Source organism: Pelodiscus sinensis, chromosome 2, assembly GCF_052426305.1.
Source record: "Pelodiscus sinensis isolate ZL-2025 chromosome 2, ASM5242630v1, whole genome shotgun sequence".
Lineage (NCBI taxonomy): Eukaryota > Metazoa > Chordata > Testudines > Trionychidae > Pelodiscus > Pelodiscus sinensis.
This window is the reverse complement of record NC_143053.1, coordinates 147,844,282-147,859,596: the sequence shown is the minus strand read 5'-3', so window position 1 is coordinate 147,859,596 and position 15,315 is coordinate 147,844,282. Positions and strand designations below refer to the sequence as shown.

Genomic DNA, 15,315 nt, shown 5'->3' with positions numbered 1-15,315 from the left:
ATAACTGCTACTGTATTCCAGAGCCAACATTTGTAAACTCAGCCCACTCACCAAGGGCAAATGCAGCCGAGCAAAATTGCAAATGAAGCGCGGATTTTAATTTCCCGCTATTTCAAAATAAAAAATGCTGTGTAGATGCAGTTATTTTGAGAACAAACCCTTCTTTTGAAATAACCGTTAAACCTTTGCCCCCAGCCACAATACTGTCATCTTCAGGTGCACAGGCCTGGCTTGGTTGACCATGATTGGCTTAACCATTTTTTATTTAAGAAGTACTAATCATCTCTAACTCAAAACAGAAATATGAGACCAATTGCCTCACACTACAAAACTACCAATATTAAAAACTTGATTTTTACTATTATTGCCCATTGGTTTTTCCTAGATTGATGGGACCCTTAGATAACCGGAATTTTTAGATAACCAGAACGCCCTAACCCCTGAGCATGCTGGATAACACAGGTTTTACTGTATGTGGTTGACTGGTAAGTTCATAACTCTAGTGTTCATAACTCGAAGTTTTACTGTACGTTTTTGTTGTTAAAACCAGAGACCATAAGCCATAACCTTTTAGTTGAAATCCTGACTCTATTGAAGTCAATAGCAAAACTGATGATTTCCAGAAGACCAAGATTTCTCCCTTGCACTCCACAATGAAAATAGAGCTTTATATTGGGAGCTGATTGGCAACTCCACTCATGCAGACTTAACTGAATTCTGTTCTAAGGCTAGGAAGAGGGGAAGATGGCCCCAGTGACCATAATTCAAAGAAAAAGTGACAACAGTTTAAAGGGAGTGTGACAGGGCATTTGCCCTGCACTGGCCCTTTAAGGGCAAAACACCAGCCCTGAGTGAGGGCTGAGAGTGAAGCCCCAGCTGAGGCAGTTCTTGGGGGCTATATAAAGAAGGACTCTTGGAGGGACAGGAAGAACTGATTGCTGCTCTGGCTAGAGAACAGCAGGGACCTGGTTACCTGGGAAGCAGAAGGCTTCCTAGAGGTAGAGTGGTGCTGTGCAAGGAAGGTAGGGCTGGGGAAGCTATGGCCAAGCAAGCCCCCAGGCTGCAAGGCCTGAAGCTACTGGGGCTGTGAGGGGCAGCGATGGTAGGCAGGGGCAGCAGGTCCACACCCCTTTGGCAGTGATGAGTGGCCATTACAGACTGCAGTTTGCCCTGAGACAGGAGCTAGATGAAGAGTGACTGTGGGTAACTGAGGCAAGGTGGATACAGGGGAACTGGGTGTTCCCTGGGAGTAGAACTGGGTGCCCCTTGGGAGGGGAGGACCCTGGAGTGTGCAGTTGGGTAAACACCACTCCCTCGGAAGGGGGCTCAGAGAGACTGGAGTGGGCACTGCAAGAGGGCAGTGTCCTGAAGAGGATGCCATGGTCAAAGAGGAACACAGGGAGATACCAGCTAGAGGGAGATGTCCAGCGAGTCAACAAGCTAATTTTCAGAGCAACCAGCTGGAGGTGCCATGGTGGTGAGTCTGCTTCATGACAGGGAAGTTTGCATATGGCATTTTTTTTAAGTTAACATCTTGCTATGGCAGGATAGCTGAACGTAGAGGCATATGCTTATCAGATAGTCGAGCAGTGACTCAACTATTTGCTCCTCCCTTGCTGAATCTATCACAGAGAGGCAGTGAGGGTGGGGAGCAGGAGCCAGTGCTGGGGGGAGCCAGCTTAAAAGCAGTTTTCCCCAGCACTGTTTCCACAGGGGAGCAGGGGGGAAGCAGAAGCATAGTGATGGGACCAGGAGTGAGCCAGGAATCAGCTGATTCCCAGCTCGCACCTGGTCCCAGATGCTGTGCCTCTGCTTTTTGAATGTATTAAGAGCTGTCAAGGCTCTGATTCCTGGCTTGTGCCTGGTTTCCCCTACTACGCCTCTGCCTTTTAAATGTATTACGAGTCTGATGACTCTTAATACATTTAAAAGGCCGACCTGCAGCGGGATTAGCTCCCAGCCCTGGGAGCTAGCCCCGCTGTGGCTCTGCAATTTTGCCCCTTATTGACTAATCAAGCAATTGAAAATTCCATCAACTACTCAAGTAGCTGATTAAAAGCAATTTAATACAGGCAGTCCCCGGGTTACGTACAAGATAGGGACTGTAGGTTTCTTCTTAAGTTGAATTTGTACGTAAGTCGGAACTGGCGTCCAGATTCAGCCGCTGCTGAAACTGACCAGCGACTGACTACAGGAAGCCAGAGGCAGAGTTTTTCTGCCCCGGGGCTTCCTGGAATCAGCAGCTGATCAGTTTCAACAGCAGCTGAATCTGGACGCCTGGGACAGAGCAGCTGGGGCACTGCCGGGTAGGTCCCCGCAGCGCCGCACCTCGGCACTGCGCGGACCAACCCGGCAGCACCCCAGCTGCTCTACCCCAGGTGTCCCCAAGTCAGCTGCTGCTGAAACAGATCAGCGGCTGATTCCAGGAAGCTTGGGGTAGAGCAACTCTGCCTCAGGCTTCCTGTAGTCCCTGGGTCCCACTGCCCGGGTCCTCCGTGGCTTTGCTCTGCGTCTCCCTGATCTGCTGGGGCCCTCCCCCCAGCAGACCAGGGAGACGCGGAGCAGCTTTTCTCGCCCCACAGGACACAGGCGGCGGGACCGCGGCACGTCTGGGCGGTCCCACCGCCCGCGTCCTCCGGGGCTAGAAAAGCCCCGTTCGTAAGTACGGATCCGACATAAGTCGGATCCGCATAACCCAGGGACTGCCCGTATCCCTAATCCTGATACTTACATTTTTTTTAAATACACAAAGCCACAATTTACACCATTAACAGCAAAAGACGTGGAAAGCTACAGACACTACTGAAAATGGGTCACCGTCTGAAAAGTCAATGGGAAGGGGAAAAAAATTCTCAGTGATATTTTAAAGTCAGTTCTTCTATTTTAATAACTGTTCACAGAAGCTAACAGAACTTCCTACAAGGAGCAGGATATGGTTTTCTTCCCTCCATACCCACTAATAATAGGTTAGTTGTGGGCACAAGTCTTGATAAGTATTATCAAGAAGTTTGAAATACAAATAAATGCAAGGAGGAAATAATAAGCTCTTATCAAAACATTTACGTATACAGTTAACTTGTACCAGAAGTGCGTGCATATTTGTATGTCTAATCAAATCATATGGCCATAGAAAATACCGATACAAAATCGTCACAGATTATCTACCATCCTTTCCTATTGCAGTATGATTACAGATTGTACCTCTGTAAACTGGAACTCTCTGGTCCAGCACTGGACCATGGATGTTCCTGGACAACAGAGCCTAGAGACAGGGAGGTCTGGCAGCAGGACCAGCAATGCAGCAGGGAGGGCCAGCAACTCAGATGGGAGCCCTGTAGCGGGGGGGGGGGGGCAGTTGGAACAACAGGAAGCTCTAGACCCAGCAGCAAAGGGGCTGGTCATGGTTGGGGAGTTTGGGTGAGTGGTAGCTGGGAAGCGCTGGCCCCAGGGAGCCCCAGCTGGGCCAGTGACGGCAGGGGAATTTTGGCCCTGGGGAGCCCCGTGGCAAAGGGGCTAGGGCCAGGGCCCAATTTCACCGGGGCCAGGGCCCAAATGCACCAAGCCCAGGGGCAGCAGGAGCTGGCAGCAGGGAGGGGCAGCGGGCTGGGAGGCCAGTGGCAGGGGACCTTTCCTAGTCCAGCAAATCCCCCTAGTTCAGGATCAGTCATGTACCAAAGGTGCCAGACCAGGGAAGTACAACCGGTACTTTGAACCTTTGTTCAGAAAAAGAATTTTGCATTTTCAAAACACGTAGGTAACCTGGGGTAAAGGGTTTTTTTATATTAAAAATAATGGTGAGATTTTTCAAAAGCTCCGAGTGTTGGCTTTATTCTTCTACTGACGAAGACAAGGGGAATAAAGTTAGGTCAGTAGTGTGCACATTAGAAAAATCACATCCATAATATTTCTGTAAAACTGTTTGCACTTGAAAGAACATCTATAATGAGATTTGAACGAACTACAATTATCTAATACTGAATACTATAAATCAGGTTTATGCAGGTTTTTGCACATCAGCTTTGAACTCCATTATCTACATAACTTTGTGCAATAGTTAGCCCTGCTGCTGATAAATGGTTTTGGCTCTGCCTCAGACCCTAGCATGCAACTAAGCAGGTAAGTCACATCAATCACAGAAACCTGCTGGACCTAAGTATTAAATTTTCAATTCATGTTATTGATGCAGGACATCAATTGATACTGCTCCCGCTGATTCCTGAACCAACACACAACTATTAAAAAAACTTGCACAGAAAAGCATACAATTTAATTTAAGTTGCATTCACAAGGAAGCACAAGCTGATATGACAGTACCTGTAAGAAATGTAAGTGTGCTCAGGGCAGGGGAATGAGGAAGTGGAGGGTGCATGACTCAAGACAAAGGCCTGGGCGGGAAGGGTGGAGTCACCTTTTAGGGGAGGGGGATGAAGAGGGGCTCAGTGGACAGGATTCAGGTGGGTGTGGGTGCGGGTGAGGCTTGGGGCAGGGGACCTGGCAAGGTGCAGGAGTCAGGATTTGGGAGTGAGGAGCAAAGAGTTGGGATGTGGGGAGTGCAGAAATCAGGGTGGGGTGTGAGGAGGAGCTCAGGTCTGGTGGGGACTGAAGCGGGGCGCAAGGCAAAGGGTTTGGGGTTACAGCAATCAGGACAAAGGGACCGGGGCTCATGGCAAAGGGTTGAAATGTTTGGGGACACAGGAGTCAGGGCAGGGGGCTACGATGCATGGAAGGAATTGGAGATCAAGGGCACCCTGTAGGGAGTGCAGGGGGGAGAGAGCCAGTTCCTTTCAGCTGCCTACTCCTTAGTGCAACAGTGGTTCTGTAGCACCTTAGGGTATGTCTACACTACCCTCCTAATTCGAACTAGGAGGGTAATGTAGGCATACCGCACTTGCAAATGAAGCCCAGGATTTGAATTTCCCGGGCTTCATTTGCATGAAGCCGGCCGGCGCCATTTTTAAATGCCGGCAGTTCGAACCCCGTGCCGCGCGGCTACACGCGGCACGGAGTAGCTAGTTCGGATTAGGCTTCCTAATCCGAACTAGCTGTACTCCTCGTGGAATGAGGAGTACAGCTAGTTCAGATTAGGAAGCCTAATCCGAACTAGCTACTCCGTGCCGCGTGTAGCCGCGCTGCACGGGGTTCGAACTGCCGGCATTTAAAAATGGCGCCGGCCGGCTTCATGCAAATGAAGCCCGGGAAATTCAAATCCCGGGCTTCATTTGCAAGTGCGGTATGCCTACATTACCCTCCTAGTTCGAATTAGGAGGGTAGTGTAGACATACCCTTAGAGACTAACAAAAATATAGTGCAGCAGCCTGCAGGAGAGTCCCAAGAGCCCAGCTGGGAGCGTGCCTACCTCCTCCTACAGCAGAATACCACAGCCAGCTCTTACCAGAGCAGCACTCTGAGGCACACCTGCATACTTTCACCTCTGGTTTCCAATCAATCTATCTAGATATATATCGCCCCCATTACCACAGTAATTGAGCATCTTGCCATCTTTAATATATTTATCCTCACAACATCTTGAGACAGACATACTACTATCTCTAGTTCACAGCTAGAGAACTGACACATAAGCCCTAAGTTTCAGATCCACAAATGTATTTGGATTCCTTACTTGTGATTTGGCATTCCTTACTCTTTATGAAAATATGCTTATGATATGAATGACATAACAGAGATGCTTTATGCAAGATGGATCTCATAAGATAGCATTGGAAAGTTTATGATTTACTGAATAATTTACCAATTAATGGATTTAATGGGATTTTACATCCCTAATGCACGTATCATTTTTGTAGATGAAATTAAGAATATTGACCCGTGCATCTGTATTTCATATTTGCTGCTTTGCATCATTCCCAATGCTGAGATCTCAGGGACTACAATGGAAAAGCTAGGCAGGGTTTAATGATCCATCAGCATAATGGACTGTGAATTGGCTTGGCCTTCCACGTGACATTCCATACTGCCTATGGATGACTGAGTCATGTGACCTGGTCACCTCATACTAACCAACTCCTTGGTCTGAACTGTTTGGGGGGGGAAGGAAATCACACACAGGTTTTTCCACATTATTCTATATAAAACAATGATTGTCGTCAGTTTGCTTTACTTCTGTCTCCCCACCCCAAAGAGATACTTAAAAACACCTAGAAACAAAAGGAGTGCAAGTGAAGGGAGTGGGGGAAGAGAAGAACTGCTAAACTCAGGCTAAAAATATCTGTCCTGTGAAGGATTCTACCTGAACAATATCTAGTATGAGAAATAATACATTTGTAACCAGTTTTTAGTGAATCTAGGTTAGACTGCATGCTCTGTATTCTTTATCTGCTTTTTCTGTTTGCTCTTTAACCACTTCCAAACACTTTTTCCACAGTTAATAAATGTATTTCTGGTTTATAATATAACCCAGTTTGTGTAATTTCTAACGAGGGAAGTGGCAAGAGACTGTATATACCTACCTTCACATTGAGGAAGGTTAACTTCACATAACTTTGGGTTTGTACCCCCAGGGTATGTCTACACTACAAAGTTAGTTCGAACTAACGGACGCTAGTTCGAACTAACTTTCATAGGCGCTACATTAGCGCTCTGTTAGTTCGAATTTAATTCGAACTAACGGAGCGCTTACTTCGAACTAGGTAATCTTCATTCCACGAGGATTAAGACTAGTTCGAACTTACTAGTTCGAATTAAGGGCTGTGTAGACCCTTAATTCGAACTAGTGGGAGGCTAGCCCTCCCCAGGTTTCCCTGGTGGCCACTCTGGCCAACACCAAGGAAACTCTACTGCCCCTCTCCCGGCCCCGGACCCCTTAAAGGGGCACGAGCTGGCTACGGTGCCCGTGCCAGGTGCAAGCCTGCCAGCACCCAGCCAGCAGACCCTGCACCTGGCACGGCTCGAGCCAGCCACCCGATGCCCCCCAGCCCTCCCCCTCTTCCCGGGACCAGGCTGGCGGCTCCCGGGAGCTTGCCCGGGACCGCAAGAGGCGGGCACCCGCCTGGGCTAGTGCGGACATCGTGGACCTCGTCCACAACCTCCACACTAGGCACAGGAAAGTCATCGGCTAGGGCAGGAGAGCTGCCAGCCTGGCCACCCAGGAGCAGGTGTGCATGAAAATCAAGGTGGTCCACTGAGACCCCCGACCCTGAGCCCTGAGCTTACAATGGCCGTCCTGGGTCAGACCAAAGGTCCATCTAGCCCAGTAGCCTGTCTGCCGACAGCGGCCAACCCTAGGGACCCTGGAGGGGATGGACCGAAGACAGTGACCAAGCCATTTGTCTCATGCCATCCCTCTTCAGCCTTCCACAAACTTTGGGCAGGGACACCACTCCTACCCCCTGGCTAATAGCACTCCATGGACCAAACCTACATGACTTGATCTCACATCCCTTTAAACTCTGTTCTAGTTCTAGCCTTCACAGCCTCCTGCAGCAAGGAGTTCCACAGATTGACTCTTTGCTTTGTGAAGAACAACTTTCTGTTACTAGTTTGAAGCCTGCTACCCATTCCTTTCCTTTGGTGTCCTCTAGTCCTTCTTTATGGGAAGTAATGAAGAACTTTTCTTGAAGCACCCTCTCCACCCAACTCCTGCTTTTAGAGACCTCTATCCTGTCCCCCCTCCGTCTCCTTTTTTCTAAGCTGAAAAGTCCCAGTCTCTTTAGCCTCTCTTCATATGGGACCTGTTCCCAACCCCTGATCATTTTAGTTGCCCTCCCCTCTCCCAGCCTCTCTCTTCCCCTCTCCCACCTCCTTTTCCCAGTCTCCCCCAGTTTTGTTCAATAAAGACAGATTCCATTTTGGAAGACACATTATCTTTCTTTTGTACATCAAGAAGAGGGGCTAGGGAAGGGTAAGTGGAAGGAGGTGAGGGACGAATGGGGTATGTGCCCCTGATGGGGAGGACTGGGCTGGCTTTGCGGGCTTCTGGGGGTGGAAGCTCTCCTGCAGCCCCCCAATTGCCCCTTCTCCCCAGATGGCAGCCTGCGGCAAGTGCAGCTGGTCTGATGGCCGAGTGCTGTGATGTGCCCAGTGTGGGTACTCCGGGCAATCCAAGCCAGGACTGGTTTGCAAGCAGGGCACCCCTGAGAACTGTCTGACCCTTTAAGCACAGCCCTCGGCTAGCCTGAGACAGCATCTCCACGCTCTAAGTCCTCCTCTGATGCTCTGCCGGCACTGCTTCCGGCCATCCTTAAGCCTGGTTCAGGGTCCACTTAATGTGGACATGCTAGTTCGAATTAGCAAAACGCTAATTCAAACTAGTTTTTTAGTCTGGATCCGTTAGTTTGAATTAGCTTAGTTCGAATTAACTAATTCGAACTAAGTTAGGTCGAATTAACGTTGTAGTGTAGACGTACCCCCAGGGAAGCAGGGTGAACATCTGGAAGCTACAGTAAATCCCTTAAGCTGAGTCCTCCCAGAGCTGACATCAGTGTCTCTATCAGCAGCTGGCTGTAGCCCTCCCTGTGTACTTTGCTGGAGGAGGCCTAAGAGCCAAACTCAGCAAGACCATATAAAAGGGAGCCCAAGCTGATTGAGAAGGTGGGCTCGGTGGTATCTTAAGCACCTCAATTGGCATCCCAGGAGTCCTGAACTGTCACTATTACTTCCACTGACTTCAGAAGTTAGGAGCTTACATATCTTTGTGGATCTGGACCTAAGTGACTTGCCCAAAGTTACCAAGTAAGCCTATGGCAGAGCAGGGTTTCCTGAGTCCCAGGCTAGTTCTCTATACACTGGCCCTCCTATCTAATATAGTAATATTCTTTCATATTAAGAATTATACATTTTTTAAAAAGTATCGAAGTCCTAATGACCATTTAGTTAGCCATTATTATGGTAACAAAGGCACCCGGCTTTCCAGGTGGAGGGATACAAAATTTTGTTCCATACATTTAAGAAATACCACCAAAACCACAGTGTTATAGGTGTTATATGTATTTTCAAGAACAAGTTCAGGTTTGAACCTCTGAATTGTAGAGTTCACCTACTTACCTAATCGTCTAAGGTTAGGAAGCATGTGCACAACAAAAAGACGATAATCAGACTCATTTTTTACTACCGGGTTCAGGCGGAGGTCCACATCCTTGAGTGCAGCTAAACTATGAAGTCGAAATATTTCTGATAGTGATGAAATGTGATTGTAATAGAGATTGATCTTTTCTAAAAATATCAAATGCTGAATACCCTGTTAATGTATAGAAAACAAAAATCATATTAGTTTGTAATATAAACTTAGTTTTTGTTGAATGAAATACACTAGGTCACTGGTATAAATCAAAGCCAGACAAGTAGTGACTTAGCACTTTTTTCTATCTGCCTGTAGTAGTTTGGTGGTCTATATGAAAAGGGATGTTGGTCTAAAAAAAAAAAAAAAACCTCATTCTAATGACACTGAAAACACTTTTTAAATTAAAACTTTTGCTGAGCAAGATGAGCAATTATTGAATTTAAAATACTAATTGAGCACCTCAAATACTGACACAAATCTGAGTTCTTCAAGCTATCATATGCTACAGATATGAATTTTCTTCATTAGTGTATTTTACATATTAGCAGCAGAAAGTGGTTTCATTAAACTAGCTATGATGTGCTAGCTATGCTCATACCTCAGACTTCTGTAGAGTTAAGCATATTGTTGCTGTTCTTCACAAAAAAGGGTTGAGAGAAGCAATTGCACTTATACTCTCATCCTGCAAAGTTTTAAGCACGTGCTTAATTCTAACCACAGGGAGTCCCAGGGGCATTGGATGAACTCATGTATTGAATTAAATATGAGCGTAAGTCTTTTTAAGATCAGAGCCACAACAGAAAAAGGTGATGGATTGACAGTACTTAATCTATTATCCTGCTTCAACTACAAAGGAGTATAATACAGGTTTGGTAATTAGTGTTTCACTATACCAAACCGCTGAAGTATCTTTGAGAAAGGCAATGTGTTATATTTTCATACATTAGTTCAGACTCTGTGCTATCTTTTGCTGAGACTTTTATCAAGGGTACCAATTATAATCTGGACTCCCACCCATCTGGAATTAGACAAACGATTTTATGATTTTATACACAGTGCTTTTGAACAACCAACAGAAAATAATTTTTGACCACTAGCCCAAACAAGGGATGTGAAGGACTAGTTGACTATCCAATAAGCAAACGTTTATCAGATAGTCAACTAGTCGCTTCCCCCGCCCCTTGCTGCCTCTATAACAGAGGCAACAAGGGGGGGAAGAAGAGTAGGGTACTTCAAAGTGGCAGCACCGCACGGAGCCTGAGGTCAGCTGGGGACTCCCCAGCTGACCCCAGGCTCCACGCGGCGCTGCAGCATTTCAAAGTGGTAGCGCCACAGGCACTTTCACCTAGGGCAGTTGCTATACTTCAGTGCTGGAGGCACCCTATCAACTAATCAAATAGCTGATGCAAAAATGCATCAACTATTCGATTAGTCAATTACCTGATACTTAACATTCTTAGCCCAAACTAGATCAAAATTGTCATGTGCAAATAAAACATTCTATATGCTGTTACCAATGTTCCAAAGTAATGCAGAAACATTTACCTTATTAAAAAAAAAAGTTACAAGTGGGACCTCTCTGGTCCAGGAGCTCTTTGGTCCAGTAATATCCGCAGTTCTTCTGGACCATGGATGTTGCTGGACCAGAGTCCCAGAAAAGAAAGGTTCAACCTGTACCAGGTTTACAAAGAACAAAATCCTCCCCCAAAGTTGTTCCAATCTCCATAAAACCCTCAATACAACTCCTCCAATTCTCTTGTCCTTTCTCCACGACTTCAAGAGCCAACCTATTCTTGTTACATTTGTCTTAAAAAATAATTTTAAAAAATTAAGATAAACATACCTCCAAGCTAACCAATGCATTGCGAGAGAGATCTAAGGATTTTAGGCGAGTGAAATTTTTCAGAGAATGTCCTAAATGAGTAATCTTTTCATGATAAGTTCCAGGAAGAGACAATGATCGGACATCAGCTACAATGAGAAAATTTAAAACCTGAATATATTTATCATAAGAAAAATGAAATTACTAAAATTATTAAAATAAATTTCAAATCTACCTGATTATTGATGTGACAGACAATGCAGGATGAAGCTGTTCAATTTTTATGATTTTTAGCATTGTGTGTGCCCGTGAATTAGAAATATTTATCATTGACAAGTGGAACTAAAAACAGTAGGGACTGGCTTCCTTATGCCTATTAGGGAAAATGTTAAACTTCTTGGGGGCATGCTGCTTGGTAGAACTGCAAAGGGGACCTAAAGCAGATAATACACTTCCATCTGTATTGCTTCCCACCAGGCAGTCTGCAAGGTAACTGAGCCAGGAAGACAGAGGACAAGCCCCCAAAGAGCATTCTGTTTCTATTCTCAACTCTAGTGACATTCACAAGTGGCCAAAGAGGGGTGCCCCTATAAATTGTTTCTTGCAATCAGATCCCATCTATATCCACTTGTGTACAGAGTATACCCACAGGCAGTAACTCCAAAATCCAGCACTCTCTGGGCCAGCAACATCCCTGATCCGGCAGAACCTTGGATGCTCCTGGACCACAGAACCCGGGAGCCCGAGGGCAGCCACAACAGAGATCGGGCCCTCCCATTGGTCAGAGGTGCTCGGGGCGTGACCACGACACAAGCCCCGCCTATTTGTTTTCTGCCCCGCCGCGATCCGCCGGATTAACGGTTTTAACCGCCAGGGCGAGGCGGAGAGGCGTGTGGGCGGGGCTGACGTCTCCGGGCGCCTGCTACCGCGAGCAGCAGCGCCCGCGGAAGGGGAGTTGCTTACCCAGGTTCTGGTGCCGCAGATTGACTCTCTCCCGAATGGCCTCCTCCGTGACCGCCGCCATCGCGTTCAAACACTGCGCATGCGCGCTGAGATACTGCTGCAGCTCCCCGCCGGAAGCGCCAATAGATACCGCGAGGGGGCGGGGCTTGCGGAGGGGGCGGGGGCTCCGGGCGGCGCCCTCTGCCCGCTCTGAGGCCGGGCGGGAAGCGGCCCCGCAGTCAGTTCGTTGCGGGGCGCAGCCTGTGGCGCGCGGCCGTGCTGCGGATGCCGCGTGGTTGTGCGCCTGCGCGGAGGTGCATTGCGATCGTCGTGCAGCAGCAGCAGCGCCCTCGGCCAGAGCCTTAGCAGGGCCTCCCCTCCACCGAGCTGCTGGCTCTCTGGGCATGGACTGAACTATTCTGTTAGTGGGGGCCGCGGAGCCTGCCCAGTAGCAGCATTGCCCGGCCACGCTATAGAGAAGCTCCACCGCCTTCGTAATGTGCAGCTGGACTGTGCGGATTCGCTGGGACATGGTCTTGGTGTCAGGGATACGCCTTTTGCTAGCCCTGTCAAAATCAATTGAGTTGTCTGAGGCGCAGTCTGCATTTGCACGTTACTGCACAGGAAAATCAGCCCTTGTCACGCTTACTTTCAAGGTGTTTACAATGGTAAGGCAGCTGCTTTTGCAGAAAAACTTGCCAGCTGTCTAAACTTCCCTTCTTGAATTTCCGCAAGAACACTGATGATCTCATGTAAGAAATCAGTGCTTTTTGCGAAAATACTAGGGTGCGCCCGTTCTGGCAAAAGTCCCTTTTGCGCAAAAGGGCCAGTGTAAACAGCTGAGATTTGTTTTGCGCAAAAAAGCCCCGATCGCGAAAATGACGATGGAGGCTTTTTTGCGGAAAAGTGCGCCTAGATTGGCCATGGCTGCTTTTCCGCAAAAAGTGCTCTTCCGGAAAAGCGTCCGTGCCAATCTAGACGCAAAACTTTTCCGTTAAAAGCATTTCCGGAAAATCATGCCAGTCTAGACGTAGCCACCATGTATGGTCCTGGATTGAACCTGCAGTCTCCCAGAAGACTCTTGTTTGCTTCCCTGCTCACCCTAAGCAGCGAAATGTCTTCCATGATTAATACAGCCTTTGGAAATTGAGTGACTATTACTAACAATTAGGCCCCCACACAGTGGTGTTTCCAAGTCACACCTGCCCAGAGTACAGTAGGGTCCTGCACCAATGAAAACCCCTGTTCCTCAGCACCAAGAAATTTCCTGCCCCCATGCATCAAGGAATTCCCTTGCCCTAGAGATGAACTCACCATTGTATGATTCTGTATCTTATGTATGCTCACTCCAGGATAGTGAGTCAATGCTAGGAATGTGAACAATGGAATGTCAATAATGGACCCTCTGTAAGTGTTGCAGATTTGTCTTGACAGAGCTGAACTTTGGCATGCTAGTCTGAACTGATATCACCTGTGGAAAGGCTTCACAAAGCAAGAAAATGGCCCCAAAAGACTTGAGAGGAGTTTTTGCATGACATCCTGAGTCTCACTGCTGCTGAGAGAATTGAAGGAGTGGAGGGACAGTGAGAGGAGGGAGCAGAAAGAAAGCACAGAGTAGCTCTTAACCTAAACATTATGGAGTAGTAAGTGGAAACACTCTAGGTGCAATTTAGCATTTCAGACAGAGCAGCTGTGCAAATGCCTCCCCCACCCCCTGCAGCCGGTGTCCCAAAACTGTTTTCCATACACGTTCCATCACTGCCAACACAATTTGGCCACCACCACCACACTCCACATCTACTCCCTCAATCTCCATCCATGCAGACTCCCACAGGCCCCTCCCTGATGCACTCAACACCCATCCCCATGAGGTTTAGCTCTGATGAACTGCAGGCCCTCTTGCACAGCAAGGCTGCATATGAAACCTAGACATAGAAAAATACATGAGACTCTGTGCTCCTTTCATAGCCCTGGTCTCAGGCTGTTCAAACTCAGCTTCCAGACGCTGAGCTTCAGCAGTCCAGGCCTGAGTGAAGCTTTCACCCCTCCTTTCGCAAATATTATGGAGGGTACAGCGCATGCCAATAGTCATAGAGATGTTGTCATTGTCCAGGTCCAGCTTCCTGTACAATCAACAGCAGCAGGCTTTCAAACACCCAAAAGCATACTCCACAGTCAGCCTGCTATTGAACTGCTCTTTACTGTTGTCAAGGCTCCTTGAGTATGGCTTTATGAGCTATGACACTAAGGGGTAGGCAGGGTTTCCAAGAATCACAATGGTCATTTCCACTTCCCTCACAGTGATCTTCTTGTCTGAGAAGAAAGTCCCCACTTGCTGCTTTCTGAATAGGCCAGTATTCCAAAAGATGCATGCATTATGCATCTTTCTGGGCCAGCCTGCACGAATGTCTGTGAAATGCCCACAGCGATCCACAGGTGCCTGCAGAGCCATGGAGAAATGCCCCTTGCTGTTAATGTACTTGGAGGCTTGCTGGTCTGGTGCCAGAATTGGAATATGTGTGCCATCTATTGCCCCATCACAGTTCAGGAAGCCATCCAAGCAGAGCCATCCACAATTTCATGTACATTGCCTAGAGTCACAGTCTTGCAGAGTAGGATGAGACTGATGGCCCTGCACACTTTCATTAACATGCGTCCAACAATCAACTTTCCCACTTCAAACTGATTGGCAACTGAGCAAAAGATGTCGGGAATACCCAGCTTCCACAGTGTGATCACCGCGTGCTTCTCCAGCAGCACGGCAACTCTCATTCACGTGTCCTTGTGTTGGAGGAAAGCTCAGCACACAATCCTATGAAAGTGGTTTTCCTCGTCCGAAAATTCTGCAGCTATCATTCCAGGCTTGCATGACAATGTGATCCCAACACTCGATGCTTGTTTCCTGAGCCCAAAGGTTGTGTTCCACTGTGCTCAGCACCTCTCTGAATGCCTCCTCATTGTCACTTTGCAACTTCAGGAATAACTTGGCAGAGCTCCCAGCCACTAGCCTCCCTGCCACCAAGCTCCTGGCTGGCAGGGCTTCCAGCTCCAGGATTCTCTGGTCCAAGAACATCTGTGGACCAGAGGGCATGTCTACACTACACGGAATATCGACACTGCCATGGCCAATATTCTGGGATTTGAATTAGTAGGTCTAGTGAAGACATACTAAATCGAACTCAGAGGGCACTCCTGTCAGCACTGATACTCCTGCTTCCTGCAAGGATTAAGGGAAGCTGATAAGAGTATTTGCTCCCATTGACCTCCCACTCTGTGGACAGTTATTTAAGATATGTTGACTCCAATTAACGTAGCTTGAGTTGTGTATCTTAGGTCGACCTTCTGCTCCAGTGTAAACTAGGCCAGAGAATCCTGGTTTAGGTAGTTGCAACCTGTAGTAGCAAAATGAGAAATTCTCCCAAAATAAACATCTAAAACATCTCGGCTGCGTCTAGACTGGCATGATTTTGCGGAAATACTTTTAACGGAAAAGTTTTTCTGTTAAAAGTATTTCCGCAAAAGAGCGTCTAGACAT

At 47.6% G+C, this 15,315-nt stretch overlaps 1 protein-coding gene across 3 annotated transcripts in view; it reads right to left on the bottom strand.

Moving 5' to 3' along the window:
* CEP72 (centrosomal protein 72) overlaps nt 1-12,138 on the bottom strand; it is a 59,707-nt gene extending 47,569 nt beyond the window's left edge. Inside the window, exons 1-3 of one of the 3 annotated variants that reach the window (XR_001369353.4) lie at nt 11,802-12,135; nt 10,860-10,987; nt 9,001-9,193 (exon numbers count right to left, since the gene is read on the bottom strand). Coding sequence is in view for 2 of the 3 variants with exons in the window: in XM_075921558.2 (XP_075777673.2) it covers nt 9,001-9,193; nt 10,860-10,987; nt 11,802-11,862 (382 nt within the window). In the remaining variant the exon portion in view is untranslated. Of the gene's footprint in view, nt 1-9,000; nt 9,194-10,859; nt 10,988-11,801 lie in introns of all 3 variants that reach the window. The other 2 variants (XM_075921558.2, XM_006113046.5) reach the window with 2 other exon arrangements.
* Between the last annotated feature and the right edge of the window lie 3,177 nt (nt 12,139-15,315).